This window comes from Indicator indicator, chromosome 2, assembly GCF_027791375.1.
Source record: "Indicator indicator isolate 239-I01 chromosome 2, UM_Iind_1.1, whole genome shotgun sequence".
NCBI lineage: Eukaryota > Metazoa > Chordata > Aves > Piciformes > Indicatoridae > Indicator > Indicator indicator.
The window spans coordinates 58,486,946-58,514,247 of NC_072011.1; the positions used below are offsets into that span (position 1 = coordinate 58,486,946).

General features: G+C 50.9%; 1 protein-coding gene across 1 annotated transcript; it reads right to left on the minus strand.

The window, feature by feature from the left end:
* Window positions 1-5,169: 5,169 nt before the first annotated feature.
* Window positions 5,170-27,302, minus strand: KLHDC3 (kelch domain containing 3). Its single transcript, XM_054393892.1, has 10 exons — window positions 27,149-27,302; window positions 24,273-24,449; window positions 21,973-22,088; window positions 19,544-19,615; window positions 16,002-16,215; window positions 13,759-13,845; window positions 12,297-12,405; window positions 6,573-6,646; window positions 6,003-6,081; window positions 5,170-5,819 (listed from the first exon to the last, which is right to left on the minus strand). Exons 1-10 carry the CDS (start codon window positions 27,300-27,302, stop codon window positions 5,753-5,755), a joined length of 1,149 nt encoding a protein of 382 aa, XP_054249867.1. The 3' UTR covers window positions 5,170-5,752.

The window sequence follows — 27,302 nt, forward strand, 5'->3', positions numbered from 1 at the left end:
GGGGCACAGCCCAGCTCTCCCCTCCTCCCCGCCTCCTGAGTCCTCACCTGAGGCAGTGGCTGGTGCAGGTGATGGCGTGACCCCCGTTGTCCCGCCGTGCCGACATGCGGAGCCAGACCCAGGTCCAGTCTCTGCGTAGTACACGTAGCACCGCCGTCCCTGCTGCAGCCCCGGCCCCGAGCACTGTGGGCAAGGGCCTGCGTTAGCCTATGGCAGGGCTCGGCAGCCCCAGGTGCCAGGGCAGAGCAGCAAACTGGCCACAGCCCCCACCAGCTGCACCTGTGGCAGCTGCAGTCAGTCTGCTGCTCTGGCCCTGCTTCGTTCAGAAGGCAGAGGTAGTGGAATCAGGTCCATAATGGTCCTCCCCTATTAAAAATCTGGGACTTGATCAGCCTTGGCTCTCTTTTCTGTGCTATGTCAAAGTGAAGTGGCTGTGTTCCCAAGCTTGGAAGCTACTTTATAGACAGTGCATGGGGCATGTAACAGATTCTCTGCTTTGACCTTTTCAGAGCAGGAAGCCACAGCAACAAAGATAACTTTTTTCCTCTTGTCCTGGAGAACCAGATTTCAGGTGTAGCCAGAGAAAAACCACACACAGGCCCAGGCCTAACACTCACCCACAGCCCTGTGCTGGGCAGCTGCTAGGTTGACATCCTCAGGGTGGAGAAGGTTGTACCATGACTGACCAATCAGTTCCTCCCTGCGGTAGCCAAGGTGGTAGGTGACACTGGGGAAGACAAAGGGAAGTGGGGACCGAGTGATGTGCTGTTCCACATCAGCAAGGAGCAGCTTTTGCATGATGGAGAAAGAGAGTAAAAAGAACAGTTCTGTTGAGACACTGGAACAGGTTGCCCAGGGAGGTTGTGGATGCTCCCTCTGTGGAGGTGTTCAAGGCCAGGTTGGAGAAGGCCTTGAGCAACCTGGTCTAGTGGAAGGTGTCCCTGCCCCTGGCAGGGGTTGGAATTAGATGATCTTTAAAGTCCCTTGCAACCCAAACTATTCTATGATTCCATGAAATGAGTCGTGAAACAGAGAGGGAAGAGACTTGGGAAGTATCTGGGAGAGTCTCATTGCTCATGTAAGGTCCCGCCTGGATCCCACATGCAGGCCTGGTTAAGGGGAATGCACCTTGCTGCTTAAGATGAACAGCTGGGTCTGTGGTACCAGCACGCAGCCCTCACCTTTCTGTGACATCAGCAAACGTCATGTCTAGGAGGTGTGTGCTCTGGAATAGGTCATCCCGGGAACCGGCGTCGCCATCTGCAGGCAGCCGCGCAAGGGGCGTGCAGAGGGCCAGGAAGGTTGCAGCGGAGGAGGAGGAGAAGGAGGAGGAGGGGACCGGGCAGCGCTGAGCCATGAAGCGCCCGCGCACCGCTACGGCCCGGTTTCCCCCGTGCTGCAGCCGGAAAGCCTTGGACGTGCGCATCTCGCTGACAAAAGTGACTTCTGCAGGGAAACAAACCGCCCGGAGTAGGGCAGGGGTTCCCTCGCTCCGCTCCCAGCCGGGCTACCTGGTCCACCTGCCCTGACCACCACCAGGAAGGGCCAGAGCAGGATGGCAGCATCTGCAAGATACCAGCCAAGCCCTTCCTTACCGCTGCCGGGCACCTCCTGGGCAAGGAGGAGCTTCTTGTGTACATCGTCGTGTGTTCGCTCATCTAGGAGGTCAAAGACCGTGTCCCCCTGGGCGAGCAGCTCCACCTGGCAAAGAGGGGGCTACCGTCATGGACCGTGGCTACCTCAGTGTGCTGAATGCTGTCCCACCAGAGGCACAGGCCAGTTGTCTGCCAGGGCAGCATGCCATGCCTGCAGCAGAGGCAGCAGGGCAAGGGACAGTGACTGCAAACGCCCCGGGGGCAGGCCTTACCACGGAGAGCCCCAGGACCTGAGCCACATTCTCGGAGATGTAGACCAGCTTGCCGTTGGCAGAGAACACGAGCAGGAACCCCGGCAGCAAGGAGAGCAGCTCTGCACCGGGAGCCGGTTCTGCAGGAGCAGCTGAGCCTGCTGGGGGAGCACAGGGTGAAGCGTTGACTGTATGGGGCGGGAGCAGTGCCCTCTGCAGAGCAAAGCTGGCAGGGACCGCAGCAGTGCCATGGGTACCTGGAGGGAACAGCTGAGCCCCCCGCAGCTGGAGGCACACCAGAGCCATAGTGTGGAGGTAGGAGAGCCGTTCCTTCTCCCGCGCAGAGATGGGCAGCAGGGAGCGCAGCGCCTGCAGCTCCACATTGATCTGGTCCCGGCGAGCCTTGGAGGCACTCTTGGTTGACCTGCAAAGCCAGCGGTCTGGGGAGAGGTGTCCGGAAAGGAAGTGATGGCATCTCCCACCCAGCACTACAGGGAGAACTGCCAGCTTGGGATATGGAATGGAGATGCTCCCCCAGAGATGGTCAGTGCCTAAAATCGGGGATATGAAGATGCTCTCCTAGAATTTCAGTGCCTGTGCCAGCTGCCTCTGGGACAGCAAACCTTTGGTGGCTGTTTAGGTGCAGTGGGTGCAAGCAGAGGTGCTTATGGCTGCTCAAGGGGACACACTGCTGGCATGGCTGGTAACCCTCTCACTGGAAAGTGGGTTGGACAATGACCTCTGTTTTAGGGGGAGACCCAAGTGCTGTGACCTCCCCAGCAAACCCCACAAGGATGGAAACTGTATCAAGTGCCAGAACGTGAGCCCCAGCCCATTGCGTCTGCCTTCGCTCTTCAACCACCCAAAATCCATCTGGCCCTCCCAGCTCCTGCACCTCCTCCCCATGAGCTGGTGCCAGCCCCTTCCAAAGGCTGTTGGGGGCCATAAGCTGACCCAGGGCTCTCCCAGGCTAGGAGCTCTGGGGGTGGGTTGGAGCTCACCTGAATGGCTTCGAGGCACTAGGCACTTGTGCCCCTCTCTTGGGCAGGCAGCTCATCTCTGCCTGCAGGGGCCTGTGGCAATGGCTGCAGAAGATGGTCATGGTGGTGGCAGGAGGACGCCTGGAGCTGGCAGGGCACCGCTACCTCCCTCGCCTCCTGGCTGCCTCTGAACTCGCTGACCCTGCTGCTCCTGGCCTCCTTTTGTAGCCTCCTGGGGCACAGGGGCCAAGCCCCCTCGCCGTGAGGGTTACCTCTCCTGACGCAACTCCAAACAGCTCAGGGCTATTTTTAGAAGGTTGGCTGCTAAAAATAGCTCCTGCAGCTGGCTGCAATCCGAGAGGGGAAGCAATAAAAGGAAGCCAGGGGCTTTAAAGCAAACCTGGCTGCTCCGAGGGGGTGATGATGACGGTAGCAGGGATCCCCCCTGAGAGACAAACATCTGCCCAGCTCCTGGCTTGCAGTTACCATCCCAGTAGGAAGTCGATGAGGGGCTGAAGGCCTGTGGTTAGTATGCCCCCCCAACAGCTGCTCTCCAGCAGCACTGATGACTGAGCTGGGTGCTGGAACAGGGAGCTAGTAGCTCAAGAAAATGCACTGGAGACATCTGGACAAGGTGGTGAGCCAGTGTCCCATCCTTGGGTCTGCAGCAGGGTCCTACCAAAGGTTTGCTTTTGCTGTCCTAGAGGCAGCTGACACAGGCAGCTGAGGATTTCAGGGCCTTTTGTCTCCACTCGGTGTCCCAGAGATTGATTCTCCCTAGAGCAGCCAGTGACCATTCATGGACAGAGCCAGGAGCACCTTGGGGAGTCTCTGCTCAACATCATGCTGCCCAGTGCTGTGATCCTTGGGTGGTCTGGAGGTGTTTCCTGGTGCCTGGCACCCGACAAGGAGAGTGAGCTTGGTGCTTCAGTGCTGGGGAAGGGGAGATGCAGCTGCTGGACAACATGTGGGAGATGCCCACCCAGCCCTCACAAGACCACAAAGGAGAAGCCCAGGCTGGAGCTGCTTTCCCTGAGCCAGGTGTGCTGTCAGCTCTTGCTGCCATTGTGGTGCCTTCCATTCTCTTGCCATGGGGTTTTTGCTGCTTGCACGCCACCCCAGGCTGCTCCATCACACCCACACTGGCCCTCCTCCCACAGGCTGAGGAGCCCAGACACCTCTGTGAACTCATGCTGCTGGATGAGCAGCACATGACCCTGGCTAAATGCCAGCCCTCTGGGCAGGAGACACAGCCTGGGCCTTCTGCTACTCACATCTGGCATACAGCCACCACTATCTCTTGCCTGCCCTCTGACTTTACAACCCATGGAACACCCTGCTACAGGTGCCACCAGAGCTCCTCTTCACATCAGATACCTCCACAGGAAGGGTGTAGCAGTTTAGGCTGGGTGCCCCCTGCCACTGCTACATGAGATACACCTCTGGTGTCCTGGGTGCCCACCCAATAGGGGTGGACACAGGAAACGACGTATTTCTACCCATAAATCCTGCACCCTATAAGTCCATCTGCAAAGTCGTTATCTTCCTCTTTCTTCCCTCTCTGCTCCCCTGGGAGATGTCCTCTCTTATCAGGTAATGCCAGGGGAGTATCCTCAAGGCCTCTTAGGCCTGTCTAGGCCTAATGCCAGGAGGAGAATGGAGGGGGGGGGGGGGGGCAGTCTCAGACCTGGCCAGCCTGAGACTTGCCTAGCAGTGGGAGGGGGAAGAAAGAGCCCTGAGGATTTGGGTATACCCTCAAGTGGGGAGAAGGGAAGGATGGGGAAGCTTTGGGAATTCTGGGAAGGGTTCTCTATGCTTTTGGGATATTCTTGGCACTATCCTTTGTAGTCTTTTGTAGTTTCACCAATTGCTTTTCCATTTAAACTTTCCATCACCCTCCAATCCGTTTGTGTGAGCGTCGTTCTTTTGTCCCTCTCGGGGCAAGAGACGTTCTGTCTGGCCTCAAACCAGCACAAAGGGGCTCTTTGTGCCATCTAGAAAGGCTGCCTCAGACACCCTTCCACCTCCTTCCCTGGGGCAGGGAGCTGTGGAGCACCCACATTCTGAGGTGGCAGCAGAGCCCAGGAGACACGAGGCATCTTCTTCCCTGCCTGCTTGCAGGGCATCATAGCCCCAGGGAGGAGGCACACCACAGCAGTGCAGCTACTCTTCTCCAACCCCAGCCAAGGCTGCAGCTCGCACCAGAAAACCCACAGCTGCCACAAGACACTGGTGGCCTGCAGCTGCAGGAGAAAGCACCCGATTCAGTCTCTCCCCTCCCAAACTTTTGTTTCCCCTCAGTTGACCGGCTAGGACAAAGAGCAGCAGAAACCAGGTCCGCCTCAGTGTTTATAAAACTCCCCCCAGTTGCTGTTTTACAATGGGAGCTGGGCAGAGAGTCCAGTTGGGTCCAGGCCCCCACATCAGGCTCAGTGTGAGGCTGGGGCCTGCCCTCCGGTGCCAGGAAGCTGGTCAGCACTGGCAGGTGCAGGCATGGAGGTCCCTGCTTTCCCGATGCAGCACAGGAACAGTTCACAGCCCAGGGCCAACCCCAGGACACAGCTGGTGGTAGGAGTTGATGCAGGCCCTTGGAAAGTGGCCAGGGACCAGGCCAGCAGAGATGCAGCTCCACAGGCAGGAAGTCCCCTTCCTGCAGGAAGGCAGGAGATGCTGGAGCCATCAACAAGGAGGGCAGTTCACAGTTGTGCTGCTGGGGTGAGCAGATTTCTTCCCTGGCAGCCTGCTCCGCCTGTCCACTTGTGCTGCCCAACACATGACAAGAGCAGAGAGAGGCCTAGCTAGGGGAAGACAGACTGAGCTCACATGTTCCTTGCTTGAAAGGGTTAAAAAAAACTCATGCAGACAGTGGAAGAAGAGGTCGTTGTGTGGAGAAGCAAGGGTGGGGTGGCAGAGGGACAGGCCGGCCTCAGCCCTGGGACGAGACGATAGGGCGGCTGATGGTGCTGTTGGTCGTCATGGCAGAGAGCTCCCATCTGGAACACACCAAAGGGACATGCTGAGAGAGACAGCACAACACAGCTCCCAGGGCTGGGGCAGCTTCCAAGCTCTCCAGCCCAGCATGCCCCACAGCTACACAGTACCAAAGAGGAGCCCAGGCAGCCCTCAGCCAGGGCAGGAGCACCCATGGGGTGACCTCCCAGCAAAGCACACAGTACCTGATGTCGTGGGGAAGGCAGGACTGGTCCAGGCTGTACTGAATCACTGCTAGCTTACACAGTGTCTTCAGACTGGGGCCTGTGGAGAGAGACCAGTTAGCCACAGCAGTCCTTTTCTGGATCATAGAATCAGGGAATGGTAGGGGTTGGAAAGGACCTCTGGAGATCTGTCCAATCCCCCTGGCAAAGCAGGATTACCCTGGGCAGGTCACACAAGAACACACCCAGATGGGTCTTGAAAGTCTCCACAACATATGGAGTCTCCTACTATGGTGGGGAGAAGCAAGCAGGGCTACAAGGCACCCCAGCCACCCCTCTGAGGAACAAGGTGGGGTGCACACCAGGGACAGGCTGGAGCAGTTTACTCTGCCCCCATAAAAAGTTTGTGGTGCAGTTCATGAAGAGCCTTGAGTCCAGCTCAGGCCTTCCAGCACAGCTGTGTCTGAGTGGTGCCTCCAAGAGGGAAGCACCTGTAGCCATGCAGGACATGCTGTGGTTCTCCACAGCATGCCCTGCTCATAAGGCACCTCATGGGGAGAGGTGCAAGCTGGGCAGGGAGTGCTCACGTACTGAAGTCAAGGATGTAGAGATCCGAGTGATCCATCAGGTCGAATTCATCACCCATTCCCTCCTCTGGAGATGGGCTGCAGAAGCCAAGCAAAGGGGGGCAGTCAGTGCTAAAATGTTTGCACACCAGTTGTGGTTCCCTTGAGCTCCCCAAGGGCTGAGCAAGTCCAGGACTCTTCCTGCCCATGCACGGTCCCTCTGATCCCTCCTGTCCCTCTGCTTCCCACCCAAGAGCACCCAAAGCTGTCCCTCTCCCAGCTCCTTGCAGCACCCACAAAGCTGCACAGCCATGGCAACCTGTGAGCTAGATTCTCCTCTCTGTAAGCTCTCTGGAACTTCACCAGTGCTGCTGGGGACTGAGGCTGCAGGCACAGCACCCACACTGCTGCAGCACTGCAGTGGGCTAGAGTGTGGTAAGCCAAGCTGCTTCCTCAGAGGACAACATGGAAGGTGCTTTGCAGATGTTCAGCTTTCTCTACAGACAAGCAAAGGCAGCAGCAGCAACAAGCCAGCACCTGAAGGTCTTTACCTTGGCTTAGGGGCAGCTCTCTCCCTCTTTTGTCTTTTGTACTAGCTGCATTACAGAATCACTATGGTTGGAAAGGCTTTTAAGATCTTCAAGTCCAGCCACTATTTAAATCCACCAGGGACACTACTACACCATATCCTTAAGCACCATCTCTAGGCTTTTAAATACATTAAAGGATGGGGATTCAACCACTTCCCTAGGAAGTCTGTTCCAGGCTTTGAGAACCCTTTCAGTGAAGCAAGTTTATCCTAACGTCTAACCTAAACCACCCCTGGTGTAATTTGAGGCCATTTCCTCTTGCCCTATCAGTTGTGACTGAGGAGAAGAGACCAACCCCCACCTCACTCCAGCCTCCTTTGAGGAAGTTGTAGAGAGCAATGAGGTCTCCCCTCCTTTTCTCCAGACTAAACAACCCCAGGTCCCTCAGCTGCTCCTCACAAGATCTGTTCTCCAAACCTGCTCCAGCACCTTGATGTCCTTCTTGTAGTGAGTGTCCCAAAACTGAACCCAGTACTCAAGGTGTGGCCTCACCAGTGCTGAGTACAGGGGGACAATCACCTCTCCAGCAGCACAAACTCTCCAGCAAAAGCCCACAGCAGCCAGGACAACATCCTGCTTGTGTTCCTCTGATTATGTCAGTGCCTTTTGAGGTCTGCTGGATGAGTTCAAGCTGCATGCCAAGCACAACAGCACAAGTTTGAAACAGATTCTACCCAGCCACACGCTGTTCATGGCTCTAGGATCTACTGCAATTATTTCAGCACAGCCACTGAGATATTCCAAGTGACTTCACTTGGAGCAGCTATGAGTGATCTGCATGGGAGGGCAAGCACAGACATTTCTCAGCTTGACTTGAGAATCACTGTGGATTCCAGCCACGGCTCCCTGGTTGTGCCAACATGAGGGTTGCATTGTAGAAGACTGCAGTCTTGAGGGAACAGCCAAAGCACCTGAGAAGCTGGTCATTGATCACAGAGACCACTCTGTGCTGAAAAAAAGTAGTGCTTGGACCAGAAGAAAGTATTGCCATGGCTGATGGCCCTTTTCTAGAATTTGAAAGAAATAAATGGTGGTTTGAGTCCTGCTTTGGTTTGTGATAAGGCAATTTAAAGTGTCCTCACTGCTTAGCTGGGACCTCACACAGTGACTTCTCACATCAGCGTCACTTGTTTCCCCAACTATGACCCACCAAACTTCACATCTCATGGGACATGAGACAGTACCTGCCTCTGCCAGCTTCCCCCAGCCCCAGCAGCACAAACTGCATGGCACAGCTCACTGCTGGCAGCAAAGACCTGTTGCTGATGGGTCCCATCTGCCTGGACACAGGCAAAAGCCCCTTTAATTCCACCCCTCTGTGCTCACCACACCACAATCTAATCTCACATCCACGTCACAGGAAATCCTAGACCATCCCTTATCTTTCAAAGGAAAGCCAGCAGGCACCACATCTGTGGTTTTAATCACCCAGCTGCAAGCAGCAAGGGAAAGCCTGGAGTTCAAGATCAGGAGAGCCACAACTCACTGACAGCAGGGTGCAAGGGCACCCCTTGGCCAGCCAGGGCTCAGCAAAACTCTTTCCAGCTGCACACCAACTTGGCACCTTGATGAATGCTCCTGGGCATCAAGCACCCAGGGAGAGCCCCTAACCTCTCACTAGAGCCAGGCATTGTCAGAGAAAACACAGCCTGAAAACAAACCTGAACTGGCATAAGGCTCTGGGGAGACCTTGTAGCAGCCTTCCAGTCCCTGAAGGGGCCTACAAGAAAGCTGGGGAGGGACTTTTGACAAAGGGTTGTAGTGCTAGGACAAGGGGGGAGTGGCTTTAAGCTGAAAGAAGGAAGATTTAGGCTGGATATTAGAATTTTTTTTTTTTTCCAGTGAGGGTGGTGAGACACTGGAACAGGTTGCCAGGGAGGTTGTGGATGCCCCCTTCCTGAAGGTGTTCAAGGCCAGGTTGGACCTCTAGCAAGCTGGTCCAGTGGAAGATATTCCTGCCCATGGCAGGAGGGTTGGAACTAGATGATCTTTAAGGTTCATTCCAACCCAAACCCCTCTATGATTGTATGATTCTATGACCTCTTTAGCTAAACTGTTTTATAGCATTCCCTCTCCCCACCATTCTCCCCTGTGGATGGTCTCTACAAGCTGAAGTGCTGGTGGGTTTAGAAGGAAATCAGACCAGGGCCACAACTGTGGCACAGCTAAGGAGAACACTGAGTTTAGTGCCTGTCACTTAAATGGACACAGATGATAGGATTGCTGCTGGCAACAGGAAGAGACCAGAGCTGGGGCTAAAAGCCCAGGGTCTAGGCAGTACTACAAAAGAAAATAAGCATCTAGATGCCACAGGAGTAGGCACACTGCAGAATCACAGGATAGCAGGGGTTGGAAAGGATCTCTGGAAATCGAGTCCAACACCCCTGCCAAGCCAGGTTCACCTAGAGCAGGTCACACAGGAACACATCCAGGTGAGTTCTGAATATCTCCAGAGATGGAGACTCCACCACCTTGCTGGGCAGCCTGTTCCAGTGCTCTGTCACCCTTAAAGAAGTTCCTCCTCGTGTTTAGATTGAACTTCTTCTTTTCAAGTTTGTGCCCATTACCCCTTGTCTTGTCACTGGGCATCACTCAAAACAGACTGGTCCCATCCTCCTGACACCTACCCTTTCAGTATTTCTAAACATTTAGGAGATCTCCTCTCAGTCTTCTATTTTCCAGACTAAAAGACCTAATTCTCATCCTCCTAAGAAAGATGTTCCAGTCCCCTCAGCATCTTTGTAGCCCTTTTCTGTACCCTCTCCAGCAGCTCCCTGTCCTTCTTGAACCAGGGAGCCCAGAACTGGACATGGGATTCCAGTTGTGGCCTCACCAGAAGTCCCTCTTGATCCTGTGAGGGAAGGCAAAACACAAAGGGATTTTGCCTGCCTGCCCACCCCCCAGTGCTGCTGCCTAGCAAGCTGAGCCTGCTGGCTCCTCCTCCCCCTTCCTGGGCAGGGGAGCACAGGTCAGGAGGCAGACCACAGGGAGTTCTCCATTACAACGACTTCCTGGAAAACTTCTTATCTCTCTAGGCAGCTCCAGAACACACCTGATAACTGTTACAGGAAGCCAGCACAGTTCTCACCTCCATCTCCCCCTTCCAGCCCGAGCTGGCTGCATTCTTGGATGCCAGCAGCTCTTCCTATCCCAAACTAGTGCTGATTGGGGCTGAATCTGGATTAAAGAATAAATTGAATGCTGAAGTTGTTTGGTGGAGAAAGCAAGGCACTGCTGTGTCACCTGGCAGAGATAGACCAAACTCTCAAAAGCTGGTGTCAAGTTTCTTCTGGTTTGCCAGCACTTCCTGGGAATACCTAGAGGTTTAACACCAGAGTTCAGCTACTGCTGGTCCACAAATCCACACCGCAGCATCTCACAGCATCCCAAACTGCCACTGGGCCCTACCAAGCCTTCTACTGTACAAAGCTGTGATCAGTGTCTGTTGAGGAGACTGGATCAGTGCAGCATCTCTGTATACCTCACCTGTACTAAGCACTGCCTCACATCTGCATGGACATCCTACAACCAAGGACAACCCCTGGCACTTCTGGGGCCGGAAGGCTCTTCGCTCCTGCTCACACTGCTATGGTCAAGCCATAGAATCACAGAATGGTTTGGGTTGAAAGGAACCTTAAAGGTATCTAGTTCAAACTCCCCTGCCATGGGCAGAGACACATTCTACTAGACCAGCTTGCTGAAGGCCTGTCCAACCTGGCCTTGAACACCTTCAGGGAGGGGACATCTACAGTCTCCCTGGGCAACCTGTTCCAGTGTCTCACCATCCTCAGTGGAAAAAAATTCTATCTAATATCCAACCTAAATTTCCCCTTCCAGCTTAAAGCCACTCCACCTCATCCTATCACTACAAGCTCTTGTCAGAAGTCCCTCCCCAGCTTTCCTGTAGGCCCCCTTCAGGTACCAGAAGGCTGCTATAAGGTCTCCCTGGAGCCTTCTCTTCTCCAGGCTGAACAGCCCCAACTCTTGCAGCCTGTCCCCATAGGGAAGAGGTTCCAGTCCTCTGATAATCTTCATGGTCCTTCTCTGGACCCACTTCAACAGTTCCACGTCCTTGTGTTGGGGGCCCCAGAACCGGACACAGAATCTGCCCTGCCTTGTCCTGTTTTCAAAAAGTGTCTTCTAATAGTCATGGGCTGGGTCTCAGAGAAAGCCCCAAAGTTTCCCAAACCACGTGGAGGGCTGAAAACATTTCAGATGTTTCTGCAGGGTAGATGCTGTGAAACAGGCCTGTGCTTCAGAGCTGCAATTTGTCATTCCAGACATCAGAGTGTGTCCTGCTGATGGGCTACTTCCTTTCTTTTAGCAGCTGTTAAGGCTCTTGGCCACATTCAGCTGCCCTGCTCGCTGACAGTGTCACTTCCAGTGTTTGACAGCTAAATCCTTAACACTAGGTCCCTCTTGTGAATGGAAACTTTGCTGAGGAACACTAGCACAGAGGGGAGTGCTGCCTTCTTGTGTGTATGGGCTCTTCAAACAGCTCCCAGCTGAGCTGACATCCCACTGCAGCTTGGCAGGCACCACACTTGCCAAAGACAGAAAGAAACAAACTCTGACGGGAGAAGCAGGGCAGCACACAGGGGAGGATAAGTCAGAGCTCTGCTACAGCACAGCAGACTAGGATACTTGTCATTCTGAGGGCAGGATCTCCTCCCCACCACCTTTTTCACAACAAACTTGACCACTGCTCAGCCCCTCTTGAACAGCATGTTGCACACTTCTGCCTCTACTTGAAGGCTTGTCACCAGCTGCTTTACAAGCTTGCAGGACATCTTCAATCTCTAGTCCTTTTTCTAGAGGAGCCCTGATCTACATGACTTCTTACAGTTGTAAAGCACATCACAGAACGCCAGGTTGGAGGGGACCCCAAGGATCATCTGGTCCAACCTTTCTAGGTAACAGCACAGTTGAAATGTGATGGCCCAGCACCCTGTCAAGCTGAGCCTTAAAATCCCCAAATGCAAAGGAATCCACTGCTTCCCTCAGGAGGTGATTCCAGCATAACTGTTCTCATGGGGAAAACATTTTCTTCCAAAGTCTTCTAGATTGCTGTGTGCCTCTGACTACAGAACAGGGCAGAGCATGGGGGGACAAGATGCTGAAGGGAAATGGTAAACCCTCTCACAGAGCCACCAACTCACCTGGTGCCTCCAAAGAGAATGATTTTGTCCCCCACTCTGCAGCAGCACTGCCGGCGTCGAGGACATGGGCCTTTCCCCTTGGGCTCAATCTTCCTCCAAGAAAGGGAAACTAAGGGGTGGAAAAGAGTGCACTAGGTTGGCACAAGAGCCTGTCCATGAGCCAGGTATAAACAGGTTATGGATTTAAATGGATCACAGCAAAACCAGAGGCCCATTGCCCCACAGAAACCAACATCCACGCTCCTTATTGACCTCTTTGCACTTCCATGAGGTTGTTACTGAAGCATTGCTCAGATGCCAGGCCCAGCCCTGGAGCTCTGCCTGCTGAGACACAAGTTGCAGGTCAAGGCCTTTTGCTTGCAAAGCCTGAGTGCCAGGACCCACAGGCTGCCACGGCAGCAAGTCAGACATCACAGGGCTCCAGGAGCAGGCAGGCAACCCTTTTCCACGGCACCCTGCTGTGGGGCAGCTCTGCAGCGAGGCCCAGTCCCCAGCGCCATCTGCTGGCAGCACCTCTGAATGCAGAGGATCCTCACAGACTGCAACCGAACCAGGTGGAGAAGACAGCAGCCTTTGTCCTTGCTGCTCTCTGGCAAGGATTCTGGGGGGGTGATTGATCATTGGTTGGTCTCAGGTAACTTTACTATGCAAAGCAATTACACAGGATCACAGGGTGTTAGGAGTTGGAAGGGACTCCAGGCGATCATCAAGTCCAACCCCCCTGCCAGAGCAGGACCATAGAATCCAGCGCAGGTCACACAGGAACACATCCAGATGGGTCTTGAAAGTCCCCAGAGAGAGACTTAATTAACAAACAGTCTAATCAACTACAAGAAGTGCCTGAGGACCCCAAAATGGCTCATAACTGATTGATAGTCAAGAGTGCCAGCTGAAGAACAACCCCTGCTGCTGCACAGTTTGATCTGGTACCAAGACTGTGGTACAGTGATTCTGCAGCTTAAATTGAGTGGTTTCCCCAGCTCCCCTAACCCCATTGCCTCCCCATATCTTCTTCCACCACTTATGCATGTGGAAGAACAAGAGAGTTTTGCTAACCACCCTTTGAGGTCTGTCTTTCAGCAACACTTCCTTTCCTACCTTCTGGTTTGGTCCCCTAGGCGGAAGCCAGGGGGCTTGGTTGTGTTTTTCTGTTGATTGTACATATTTGTAAATGTTGTGAATAGTGTGTATTTGTGCACATTCATTGCATTTCATCATAGATTGTAGTTTTGCTTGTAAATACAGTTTCATTTGCTTCCAGACTGAGGTAGCCTGGTCATTGTTGGTGTGGGAGGGGGATTTCAGCTCTCATACTGTCCAGGTCCCAAGCACAGCAGCATGTCCATGTCAATGCTTTTAGAAGAACCATTTTCCCCTCAAGCAGGCTCCTAGCCCTTGGTGAGTGGGCTCATCTTGAGGGTCTTCAAGCACTCTCACCACCCCAAGTAAAAAGCATAAATACCTGGATTGAATTTCCAGAGGTCATGGAAGTGTCTGTTCAGACGTGCGTTGTAGCCACCAAATACATAGAGCTCCCCATTGTAGCTGACTGTGGGCAGAAAACACAGGCACAGTCAGTGTGCCACCCAAGGAGGCCCCCAACACAACAAAGCAAATGGGTGCTGCTTATCCACCTTCACTGACATCAAGTACAGCAGGGCTACATGTAAGGCTTTTCACTGGGAAGCAGCCTCTCACAGAAGCCAGGCTCTGTGCACCTGTTACTAACAGTTACAGTTTAGAACCAGATGCTAGTCGTAAACAGAATTTTCCAGAGGATTTGGACAGCTAGAGGGGTGGACTCCTCCAAGTTCATATTGCAATACAGATAAATCTCTCTCAAGATCACAGGATGTTAGGGGTTGGAAGGGACCTCTGGAGATCTTCAAGTCCAACCCCCCTGCCAGAGCAGGACCAAAGAATCTAGCTCAGATTGCACAGGAATGCGTCCAAATGGATCTTGAAAGTCTCCAGAAAAGGAGACTCTACAACCTCTCTGGGCAGCCTGTTGCAGTGCTCTGTGACCCTCACAGTGAAGAAGTTCCTCCTCATGTTGAGGTGGAACCTTCTGTGTTGTAGTTTCTATCCATTACCCCTTGTCCTAACTCAGGGTGCAACTGAGCAGAGCCTGTCCCCTCCCTCTTGACACCCAGCCCTCAGACATTTATAAATATTTATTAAATCCCTTCCCAGCCTCTTCCTCTCCAGACTAAACAGCCCCAGGTCTCTCAGCCCCTCCTCATAAGGCAATGCTCCAATCCCTTAATCATCCCTATAGCACTCCATTGGACTCTCTCAAGTAGATCCCTGTCCCTCTTGGAGTGGGGAGCCCAGAACTGGATGCAATATTCCAGGTGTGGTCTCACCAGGGCAGAGTAGAGGGGGAGAAGAACCTCCCTCGATCTGCTGGATACAATCCTCTTAGTGCATCCCTGGAATCTCACTCAACTGGTCTGAAGAATAGCTTGTATTTTGCAGAACAACCCTACTATCTGGCTCTCTCACTGCTCCTGCTTGGGCTTCAAGGCTCTGTTATCCTCCCTCTGACCTTGTGGCTTCTGAGTTTTAGAATCATAAAATTGTCAGGGTTGGAAGGGACCTCAAGGATCATCTAGTTCCAACCCCCTGCCATGAGGGATACCTTACACTAGATTAGGTTGCTCAGTGTGATGGTTTGAAACTGTCTTTTTAATTTTTCCTTGCAAAGTTCAGAACAGAGAAAGTGAAAGAATGTAAATAAGTCACTATTGGGTGTAAGAAAGCAAAATAACGATTGTTCTAAACACTTCCATTGGATAGATAGAAATGTTTAAGAACTATTACCCAAAACAAAGTAGGCATTCTGCACATTCTGCGTTCGGCAGTGGGGGCAGTTGCTGGGCTGTCTGGCTGCTGTTTCTTCTTCTCTTCTGGCTGAAGATAACACACTGACCTTGGCAGCTAAGTTAACAACTTTCTGCTTAACTAAGTCTGCTTCTCTGTCCAGGGGGTTCTGGGGGGAAGCTCCTGGGAGAGAGAGGCCCCTTTGGGAGGGTCCCCTTGGGGGGAAGCAAAGGGAGATCGGTTGTGCTTTTTCTGTTGATTGTATATATTTGTGAATGTTGTGAATTTTGTATATTTGTACATATTCATTGCATTTCATTGTAGATTTTAGACTCTGCTTGTAAATACAGCTTTTCATTTGCTTCCAGACTGAGCTAGCCTGGTTACTTGTTGGTGGGGGGGGGAATTTCAGCTCACACCGACACACTCAGGGCCACATGCAGCCTGGCCTTAAAAAGCTCCAGGGAAGGGGCTTCCACCACCTCCCTGACTTCTGCAAGGTACAAGGGGATGGAGAGGGAGTGTGTGTGGTTGTATAGCCTTCTGGGCCCCTTTGACAAAGAGCTGAATTAAGGTGTGGGGGGCCTGTGCTGTTGCAACTATACCTTGTCCATGTTTATTGTGGTTTGGGGTTTTTTTATCCTTTTGTATTTAGCCTCTTTTGTAAATACAATTCCATTTCTGTTTTCCAAACTTCCGAGTGTGATGAATTTGCTCTTTGGTGCAGATTTCCAAAACAAGTTATTGGGGGAGGGAAGGGCAGGATCCAATCCAACCCAAAAGACTAACCCACATCTCCACCCTGCAGACCAGAGCCCCTCCTTCTGAGGTGGGCAGTTACTTCCTTCCCCTGTCCTCCTCTCTCAGCAGACCCACACTCACATGCTGAATGGCTCCGGCGACCTTCAGGCAGCACTGGGGTTTGAGGGGAGTCCAGCCAAGAGTTTGTTTCCGTATCGAACACCTTAATGCGGTTGCAGTAGATCTCATTGTTGGAGTGGAAGGGCCCAAACCGATCAGCTCTGCCACCAAAGACGTACATCTTTGTGCCAATGATGGTAGCTGAATGGAAGTCTCTCCAGCGAGCTGGTGTACCCTGAAGGGACAGAACAAAACACAAGGCAAAAAGGATGCAGATTACCTGGTGGGGAGATGACACAACCTGAGGTGTTCCTGAGGAGCTGGGGCTGATTAGACTGGAAAAGAGGAGTGTGGCAGTTTAGGCTGGGTGCCCCCTGCCACTGCTACATGAGATACACCTCTGGTGTCCTGGGTGCCCACCCACAGGGCTGGACACAGGAAACTGCGTATTTCTACCCATAAATCCTGTGCCCTATAAAGCCATCTGCAGAGTCATTCTCTTCCTCTTTCTTCCCTCTGCTCCCATGGGAGATGTCCTCTCTTATCGGGTAATGCCGGGGGAGTATCCTCAAGGCCTCTTAGGCCTCACTAGGCCTAATGCCAGGAGGAGAATGGAGGTGGGGGGGGGCAGTCTCAGACCTGGCCAGCCTGAGACTTGCCTAGCAGTGAGAGGAGGGGGGAAGGAAGAGCCCTGGGGGATTGGGTAGACCCTCAGGTGGGAGGAAGGGAGGATTGGGAAGCTTTTGGGACTTCTGTGAGGGGGTTCTATATGCTTTAGGATGTTCTTTTCCACTATGCTTTGTAGTTTGTAGTTTTCTGTAGCTTCACCAATTTGCTTTTCCATTTAAACTTTTCCATCACTCTCCAATCCGTTTGCGTGTGTCATTCTTTTGTCCCTTTCGGGGCAAGAGATGTTCTGGCTGGCCTCAAACCAGCACAAGGAGGCTGAGGGGAGAGCTCATTGCTCTCTACAGCTACCTGAAAGGACATTGTGGAGAGGCTGGTGCTGGTCTCTTGTCACAGGTAATTAGTGATAGAACAAGAGGGAACGGCCTCAAGCTGTGACAGGGTAGGTTTAGACTGGACAGTAGGAAAAGTATTTTCACAGCCAAGAATGGTCAGGCATTGGAATGTGCTGCCCAGGGAAGGGGTTAAGTCACCAACCCTGGATGTGTTTGGATGTGGTGCTTGGGGACATGGTTTAGCGATGAACTTTGTAGAGTAGGGTTATCACAGTATATCAGAGGTTGGAAGGGACCTCAAGAGATCAGCAGGTCCAAGCCCCCTGCCAGAGCAGAATCACTTAGGGTAGTCCGCACAGGAACACATCCAGGTGGGTTTTGAAAGTCTCCAGAGAAGGAGACTCCACAACCTCCCTGGGCAGCCTGTTCCAGTGCTCTGTCACCCTCACTGTAAAGAAGTTTCTCCTCATGTTGAGGTGAAATCTTCTGTGTTCCAGTTTGAACCCATTGTTCCTTGTCCTATCACTGTGAACCACCGAAAAGAGCCTGGCCCCCTCCACTTGACACCCAGTTGGACTTGGTGATCCTGAGGGTCTTTTCCAACCTGAATGTTTCTGTGATTAGTTTAAAGAGCAGACAGAAATTATTTTACTCCCAAAGGAAGTAAAATAACGACGCTCTCATTGAAGTAGAGAAATACAGAAATTGTACTCAAAAGTATATAGGAAAATACAGAACACATGCATCCTTAATAACACCTAATACAGGATACCTGAAACCCCCCCAAAAAACCTTCCCCCAGCCAGACTAAACCACAAGCCCCAGTGCTCCTTTTCTCCCCCCTGCCGTTGTCTCCTTGACCTAAGCAGGACATAATTGCACAGTACAAATTTGTCAGGCCTCCCAAAGCCACAAACAGGCCTAATCCCCCATGTTAACAGATTAAGGACACCCTCTGGAGAGCTGAAGGAGGGAGAAAAGAGACTGAGTTAGCCTTGCTGCCAGCCCATAAAGAGATAGCAGGATTAGGGGATTGAATAACAAAGTTACCATTTTCCAGGGACTCAGTTCTGTGCTGTTTTTTGTGTTTTGTTTGGTGGTTTTTTTTTTTTTTGGTGGGGGTTTTTTGTTTGGTTGGTTTGGTTTTGTTTGTTTGTTTTTTAAGGTACCCTCCTCAAACCATGACAAGGTGGCTGCCCGTTCCTGGAGGATCTCCCCTCCTGCAGATCCCAGCCACACCAGACAGAAGCTGAGAGACAAGCAGGGGGTAGATAGAGATTCACAGAATGGTTTGGGATGGAAGGGATCTCACAGACCATCTAGCTCCAACCCCTCTGCCATGGGCTGGAACACCTTCCACTAGACCATGTTGCTCAAGGCTTCTTTATACAGCCCTTACTCTCAGTCCAATAGGGGTAAATGAATGATAAAATATTATTTTAAAATTATTTTTTCTGACTTGGCTTCTTTGTTTTAGCTGAAAACCAGTAAGTAAAAAAAAAAAAAAAAAAAAAGTGGTTTCTTCTCATGAATGATTCTTAATTTCTTCCATGAGACCTCCAAATTCACATTCTCAAAAAGGTTAGTACTACCAAAAAAAAAAAAATGCTCTGAAGCTAACTGGTGTCCACAGACACATTTTAAAAGATTTGTTTAGAATGCACCCCTCTGAATTTCAAAATTAGCTGAATGTTAACATACAATTATGTTACCAAGCCTAGTAAGATTAATAGCCATTAGCTAATTAATGGGCATTAGCTAAAGTAAAGCAACCAATTAACTTTGAAAGTGAGGTGAAAGTCAGGGTGTTTGCAGGTTTTGTGTCTTATGTTGCTACCAGATTTTCACAGCTGCAACTGAGAAACCTTTTCCCCTGCTTTTTGCTGCTTTCCTAAAAGTTCACCTTATACAGAGAGCTGACAGAAAACTGCAGAGTCAAAGCTGGCCATCTTCACAGCGATGCTATGCTTTCCAGCTGTCATGGTTTGAGGCTAGTGCCTTTGAAAAAAAAAACCACCCAGAGAGTTGAGGCCTCTCCAGGAGGACCAGAAATTGTTTATTCTATCCCATAATTCTGCTATCTCTTTATAAGCAGGCTGTACGGTTTGTTCTGTCTCTTCTCCCTCCTTTTGGCTCTTTGGAGGGAGTCCTTATCTGGTAACATGGGGGAATAGTTCTGTTTGTGGCCTTCAGAGGTCTGATTAATTTGTCCCTGTGCAATCTTGGCCTGATTAGGCCTAATGGAAGGGAGACAATGAGGGGGAAGAAAAAGAGCACTGGGGCTTGTGGTTTAGTCTGCTTGGGAGAAGGTTTTTGTTTGTTTGTGGGGGTTTTTTGTTTGTTTGTTTGTTTTCATGTATCCTGCATATGTATTAGGTGTTAAGGATTCAGGGGTTCTGCATTTTCCTGTACATTTTTGAATATAATTCTGTATTTCTCACCAATTCAACGAGAGAAGTCTTTATTTTACTTCCTTTGGGAGTAAAACTACTTCTGTCCGCTCTCTAACCGAAGACACAAACACAGTGGACAGCATCCAGCCCCAGACAACAGCAGGTATGAGACTTCCTCCACAATCCAGAGTGAAAAGCAGGCACTGACCTTGGCAGAGATTAAGGTCCACGTCATGGTTGTGGTGTCCAGTTTGTGGATATCGTTTGAAAAGCAGTCGGCCTGGAAAACAGCAGGGCAGAGCCTGGTCACAAAGGGACTGAGAAGCCTGGTCACATCTGGCCCCAAGAAAGATGCTGTCCTAACACACCTGGAGCATCTCTTTGGAGTTGGTACTTCCTAAGAGACATGGTGCTTGCTCCAGAATGTCAAGGTAGGCAGTGCACTTCCCACTTAACAACAGGGAGGAGAAGCCCATTGCTTCTCAAAGGTGTTCTGTCTCTCCTTGCAGCTTTCCCAGTTGTTTAGTGTTCAGCTCAGTTTGGGGCTGTCCTGCACATGCCTTCAGAACCCTGCCTCCACTTCATGCAGCAATGAAAGAAAGAGACACTAAAGGGGCAGTCAAACTGGCTCTGCTAAGGCCATGGGAAGAGAGGTAGTAGCTAAAATTACTTCTAGGAAGCTAAACATCCAGAAGGAAAATACACTCAGTGCTCTGATGACCCCCCCAAAACTCATCTACATCTGTCTGTCTGGGAGAGGCTCGTTCACACAAACAGCACAGAGTCCTGCTCCTCCAGGTAGAGAAGACAACTGGCTGAGTACAACCTAGCATGTGTCCAGGTGGTCAAGGCAGCCACCAGCATCCTGGCTTGTATCAGCAACAGTGTGACCAGCAGGAGGAAGGAAGTGATCATCACCCTGTACTCAGCACTGGTGAGGCTGCATCTCAAACACTGGGTTCAGTTTTGGGGCTACCACTACAAGAAGGACATTGAGGTGTTGGAGCATGTCCAGAGAAGGGCAACAAAGCTGGTGAAGAGTCTAGAGAGCAGATCTGGTGAGGAGTGGCTGAGGAAACTGGGATTGTTCAGTCTGGAGAATAGGAGGCTGAGAGGAGAATGCCTTGCTCTGTAGAGCTTCCTAAAAGGAGGTTGGAGTGAGGTGGGATTGTAGTGAGGATGGTCTCTTCTCTGAAGTAACAAAGGATGGGGCTTCAAGTTGCACCAGGGGAGGGTTAGATTAGAGATCAGAAGAAAATTCTTCACTGAAAGGGTTCTCAAAGACTGGAACAGGCTGCCCAGGGAGGTGATTGAATCCCCATCCCTAGGGGTGTTTCACAGACACCAAGATGTGGTGCTGAGGGATAAGGTTTAGCCCCAGACTAGGTGGAGTTAGGGAATGGTTGGACTTGATGCTCTTAAAGGTCTTTTCCAAGTGAAACAATTCTATGATTCTATAAAACAGCAGCGAGACAGCTCCAGGCTTGCTTGGCTTGTTTATAGCCAAGCCACCTTACCCCTGCTCCTGCTGCTGTAATCAAGGTCATGGATTAGGAATGCTGTTGTCCTCAGAAGAGTGGGGATAATCCAGGGACTGTTGTAACAGAGCCCCCAGTTTTCTTCCAGATAAACAGATGTGACTTTGCACAGCTTTTCTGGAGCCTGGTGATAGGCTGAGATGATATTTACCCACTTCTTAAGGTCAGAGCATAAGGATTTGCTCAAAGGAGCATGAGGCACACTGGCAGCTAGTGCAGGATGACCTTTAGCTGAAGGTATTCTTAATGTGAGGGCAAGCAAGTGTTTGAGGAGGGGATCAGTATGATGTGAGTGGGGAACATACACTGTATTAGGATAGAACCTTACAGCAACACTGCTGACATCAGAAAGTGATTTTTCTGGCTCATTTCTCAGCTAAATTCATGGAGGTGTTGGGTAGAAGGTTGGACTTGATGATCTTTAGAGGTCTTTTGCAACTTTAATGATTCCATGATTCCATAAAATAAATGTAGATCAGTATATAATTTATTGAAAATGTTATGTATTTACCTATCTAAATTAGGCTGAGAAATGAGCCAGAAAAAAACCCCAGATATAAATATTTATATTTCTACCTCTAGCTAAATGTTTTGAGGAAATAAAAAAAATATCCACCTTTTTTTTTTAGGCCTACTTTCCCAACCCTCTTCTCCACAATAAGCATAACCTGTGTGATTAATCACAGAATCACATAATGGTAGGAATTGAAGAGGACCTCTGGAGATCATCCAGTCCAAGCCCCCCTCTGCCAAAGCAGGCTCAGCCACAGCAGGTTGCCCAGGATCACAATGTCCAGGCAGGTTTGGAATCTCTCCAGAGAAAGAGACTCCACAACCTCTTTGGGCAGCCTCCTGCAGGGCTCCAGCACCCTTACAGCAAAGAATTTTCTCTTCTTGTTCTGGTGGAACCTCCTGGGTTACAGTTTGCTGCCCCTTATCCTATGGCTGGGCACCACTGTAAAGAGTCTGGGTCCATCCTCTTGCCCCTCACCCTTTAGCTATTGATCAGCCATAGTTGCTTTCAACTACGGATACAAATATGCCCCTGTGTTCTGCCTCTACCAATGCCCAGGGGTAGGATCAGCAAGTAACTACTCACCAGCTGTTCATAGCCTCCAAAGATAAACATGGTCTTTGCCAGGACACAAGCTGAGTGCCCATCTCTTGCTCCTGGGACCATTCCAGACACTTTTGGCGTGAACCACTTGTGCGTGTCTGAAACAAAACCAGGAGGCAACAGTAAGAGTACAGTAGGTGCTGGGATGGCACAGCTCTTTTGCTGCTGCTCTTCAGGTCTAAGACAGAAATCCTTCTCTGTGTCACACACAGCACCTGCTTCTCTGGAGAAGCTACAAGCTTCCTCAGGCAAGGTACCTGGTGGCAGAGTTCCTGGGCAGAGCCTCTGACTCTGCCTGACCTGACAAACAGCTCACGTTTTAACTGCCAGTAGCAAAGCACTGCTTGAGCAATGTTATTTCTATCCAATCTCTTGCAAAGCCTACTTGTGACTCACTGAACTCTGCATTTACAGCCTCAATTACAATGAAGCAATGATGCTAGATGGCTCAACTAACCTCACGGTGTGGAGATGCTCACTAAATGACTGGGGAAAACCAGCTCTCAATTCCAGGCAGAAATCACTTAACCAGAAGCTCGCCACTCAGTAAAGCTGCTGCACACAGCCCTGTCCTTGCAGTGCAGCTCTCCCTGTCTTATGTGCTCCTCCTGTTACGTTCTCATGCCCTCTTCCTCAGGAGCCTTCCTCACTCTCCACCCTTCATGGTTCTCTTTGCACTGCTCCCTGTGAGCCTGCACCAGGCAGGTTGAGCCCCTTAGCTTGCAAACTCCAGGGGTAGGCTTGATTTAGAGGAGGACTTTAAACCCTGCCAGAGCTATTATTCATGCCAGGGCCACACATAACCAACCCAGTGACTTGCTGCCAAGCACAAACAAGCACCTGTCCGAAAGCCCAGAGAGGCACAGATAAGCCTTGGGGCAGCAGGAGACATTAACCCACCCTCCCTAACTGCTGCAAGCTGCCAAGAGTAGTGCTTATTTCAGAAAGTGGTAATGTTGGAGCCAAAGCAAGATTCCTCACGAGGATAAACCTCTCTGAACTTGGCCTGCAGCCACAACTATCCAGCTAGGCTCCAGCTGGAACCACACAAACAGTCTTGCAAGGTCAGCAGAATCCCTGGACAGCCTCTAGCGAGAAAGCTGCAGAGTTCCTTTCCTTCGTGGGGGCTTCTTCCAAGCCCAGTCACACATTAGCAACACGAGCTCACCCAAACACAACACATCAAGTTAGAGATGGAAAAGATCTTGGCTCGTGATCTCCTCAGCACCCCAGGGGACAGAATTGCACTCAGCTAGGACTTTAATCCAACCTGATGTGATTCCTGTGGTGGAACTTATACCACAGACGTGGGAACTGCAATTGCCAGCTTCACTTTCCAGGATTGGCAGGGGACAAGGACAGCATGTACAGACAGCTGCAGAGGGTTCAGCCCAGGACTGAAGTCTGGCCTTCCCATTAATTTTCACTTAATGCTAAAGCACTGGAGTTGGCAGGGAGACCAGGCAGCTCCCACTATGAGGCCTCTGCGTGAGCAGAGGTTTACTGGTGGCTTCCCAGATGCACGTGTCAAGGCAAAGGGGAAACCCTGTGCCCACAGAGCAGCTCCAAGCTGTGAGACGTTTCCTGGTGAAGATGGGAACCCATGATCAAACATCAGAGCAAGAAGTTTCCTTGCAAGCCCAGCAAGCCAGTTACTGGACAGTATTAAGATGGACTTACCTTCAGAATCCTCATATGTACTCCCTTACTTTTCCTGACACTCCTGCCCATCCAGGTCCTGTTGGTGCTCTAGTAGCACTACAGAGAAGTCAACCAAAGGTCTCAAGGAATTTATGTTTCAGACTTATCAAGCTTGACCCATGAATTCCCTTACTGTGGCATCCTATCCCTGATTACTACTGTGTTTTACTCCTTGCTCTCCTTCATGCTTTCAGAAAGAAGGACCACCCTGAAGAGGAACCACAATCCTCAAGGGCTCTAGCACCTTCTTGCTGCAACCTTCAGCCATAGTACCTCACACAGAGAACACTTCAGTTGTAGTTAGTACTAGAGGAAGTACACAAAGGTGACAGGAAAATTAAAAGCAGTTTGACCATTAGAGAAGCTCCCTAATCTCTTTTGCAGAGAGTCAAACATGCAGACACACTGGTCACCCTGCTCCCCTTCTAAACTTGTTGAAACACCCAGCAACGCCAGCTCCTCACTTGCACCATTTCCTCCAGCCTAAGTCTGTAGAGACTGAAGGACAGGAAAGCTAACTGGAGAGCAGTGTGGTGGGACAGACAAGTGGGAAGAAGGAAGAGTGAGAAGCTGGAACTTACTGACATCAAAGGCATAGAGCACGTTGCAGGCTCCCTCGGTGTCGTTGCGGCCGCCCCATATGTAGACGGTGTCGTCTATGAGCACTGCTGAGTGCCCATACCTCATGTAGGGCACCTCCCTCACCTGGTCTCGGCTGTTGGTCCACACTGGAGGTAGCTTGACCCAGCGCAGAGACACTGAAAGCACAAGTTGGAGCCCACATCAAATGCTAAGCCCCCTACATGTGCTCACAGGGCACGACCCATCCTGCACGGTGCTCTCCCCCCACCCCACCGATGACAAGAAGCAGAAGCAGTCTAACAAGCAAGACAAAGCTGGATCTGACTCTGAGCAGAAGACACTTAGGGAATGCAGAAGCAGAGTTTTCCAAGGGCCCCCCATCACAGGCCAAGACTTAGAGAAAGCACTAGAGGACCAGAGGACTCTGGACAGAATTCTTTCATCAGTGAAGATCATAGAATTGTTTCAGTTGGAAGAGACCTTTAAGATCATTGAGTCCAACCTACAACTTAAGACCACCATGGCCATTAAACACATCCCAAAGTACCATGGCCACATGTTTCTTGAACACCTCCAAGGATGGTGACTCCACCACCTCCCTGGGCAGGGATGAAAATGTCATGAAGGCATTTCCACACTGACTCATCCTAGTCAGTGTGTGAAGGTGCAACACACACACAAAATAAATAGAGAAATCAAAAAGTGCAGTGGTGATAATGAATGCAGACACTACTTCAGGCTAGTGATACTTTTGAGAGACTCAAAGTTGGAAGAATCACAGAATGCCAGGTTAGAAGGGACCCCAAGGATCATCTGGTCCAACCTTTCTAGGTGATAGTTGAAATGAGCTGGCCCAGCACCCTGTCAAGCTGAGCCTTAAAACTGACCAATGTAGGGGAATCCACTGCTTCCCTTGAGAGCTGACTCCAATGAGTGGGCAGTAACATACAAGGGAACATATCTGAAGGCATCGTTTGGACTTGCAGTAGTGCAGTTTAAGTAAAGCAGTGCAACAGCCTTGTAGAAACGGGGTTTAACTGCTTTTTCATTTGCCTTTGTTTTTTTTTTTTTTAAGCTTTAGATGAGCTGTCTGCTCCTTTACCCCCATCCATACCTGAGTTCTCTCTCCTAACTTTGTGTTACTAACAGGAGCTCCTTGTGATTAAAAGTTCTCCTTCCTGGCAGCCTGTAAGTCACGTTCAGCAGTAGCCAGAGCAGTCAACAACTATTAAAGGGTTTAATGACAGTGCAAGAGTCACAGCGACTATTACATGGCCATTGCATAACAGCACCCAGACATCCTCCCTCTACTACACACATAGCCTCCAGTTTCGTTTTCAACACAAAGATAACACAAAACCACAGAAGAAAACAGTTGTCTACAGCTCTCCTGAGTTACTAACATGGGGAAAGAGTCAGGCATCTTCAAAGATGAGCATCACCTCTTTGAACCCAGCTGAGATAATGCTCACAGTTCAAGAGGGACAGGGATCTACTTGAGATAGTCCAACAGACAGCTACCAGGATGATCAAGGGACAGGAGCACTGCCTTGTGAGGAGAGGCTAAGAGACATGGAGAGGAGAAGACAGAGAGAGGATCTAATAAATGTTTATAAATATCTGAGGGCTGGGTGTCAAGAGGGAGGGGAGAGCCTCTTCTCACTTGCACCCTGTGATAGGACAAGAGGTAATGGATATAAAGTACAGCACAGGAGGTTCCACCTCAACCTGAGGAGGAACTTCTTCACTGTGAGGGTCATGGAGCACTGGAACAGGATCCTCAGAGAGGTTGTGGAGTCTCCTTCTCTGAAGACTTTCAAGACCCATCTGGATGTGTTCCTGTGTGACCTGTGCTAGATTCTATGGTTCTGCTCTGGCAGGGGGGTTGGACTCAATGATCTCGGGAGGTCTCTTCTAACCCCTAACATCCTGTGATCCTGTGAGATATTTTTATCTTTATTGTAGTATGAACTTTGAGGAGTCCACCCCTCTTGGACTGTCAAAATCCTCTGGAAAACTGTTTACAGGGGGGTTGGACTATAAGATCTCCAGAGGTCCCTTCCAACCTCTAACAGAATCATAGAATTGTCAGGGTTGGAAGGGACCTCAAGGATCATCTAGTTCCAACACCCCCCACCATGGGCAGGGACACCTCGCACTAGACCAGGTTGCTCAGAGGATCCTGTGATGCTGATCCTGGGAGAAGTCCTTTGGGGAATCAAAAGGTCGACAGCAGGTTACAGAGTGTAAGACGTTAAGAAAACAACTACCTGTGGCAGTTTGGGCTGGGTGCCTCCTGGTACTGCCACATAAGTTACACCTCCGGTGTGTCCCCAGTGTCTGACCCAATCAGGTGGACACAGGAAATGGAGTATTTCTACCCATAAATCCATCTGCAAAGCCATTCTCTTCTTCTTTCTTCCCTCTCTGCTCCCATGGGAGATGCTCCCTATCAGGTAATGGTGGGGGAATATCTCAAGGCCTCTTAGCCCTGTTTAAGCCTAATGCCAGGAGGAGAAGAGGGGGGCAGTCTCAGACCTAGCCAACCTGAGACCAGCCTAGCAGTTGGGGGGGGAAGAAAGAGCCCTGGGGGTTTGGGGTATACCCTCAGGTGGGGAGAAGGGAAGAGCTGGGAGGTCTTTGGGCGTTGTAGAAGGGATTCTGTACACTTTGGGTTATCTTTGCCACTATGCTTTGTAGTTTCTGTAGTTTCACCAAGTGCTTTTCCATTTAAACTTTCCATCGCTGTTCAATCCGTTTGTGAGTGTCCTTCTTTTGTCCCTCTCGGGGCAAGAGAGGATCTCTCTGGCCCCAAACCAGGACACTACCCCAGGGCAGCAAACCTCCCGTTCAGGCCCCGCAGGGACACGCTTACCTGCGTTAAAAACGTGGACGTCGATCTGGCGCAGGGTCTCATAGTCCTCCCCAGAGCAATACCCGCCGAAGGAATAGACCTTGTGCCCGACAGCCACGGCCGCGTGGTTCACCCTGCGGGGCCCTCCTTCCAAGTGCACTGCCCACCGGAGCAT

Excerpts from the sequence above, each read along its gene's own strand:
- KLHDC3 (XM_054393892.1), bottom strand. The coding sequence starts at position 27,302 with ATGCTCCGGTGGGCAGTGCACTTGGAAGGAGGGCCCCGCAGGGTGAAC. Across the intron at positions 19,616-21,972 it reads TTGGAGGCTATGAACAGCTG|GCCGACTGCTTTTCAAACGA; the intron begins GTGAGTAGTTAC and ends GCTGTTTTCCAG. Across the intron at positions 16,216-19,543 it reads GGACCTTAATCTCTGCCAAG|GGTACACCAGCTCGCTGGAG; the intron begins GTCAGTGCCTGC and ends CTGTCCCTTCAG.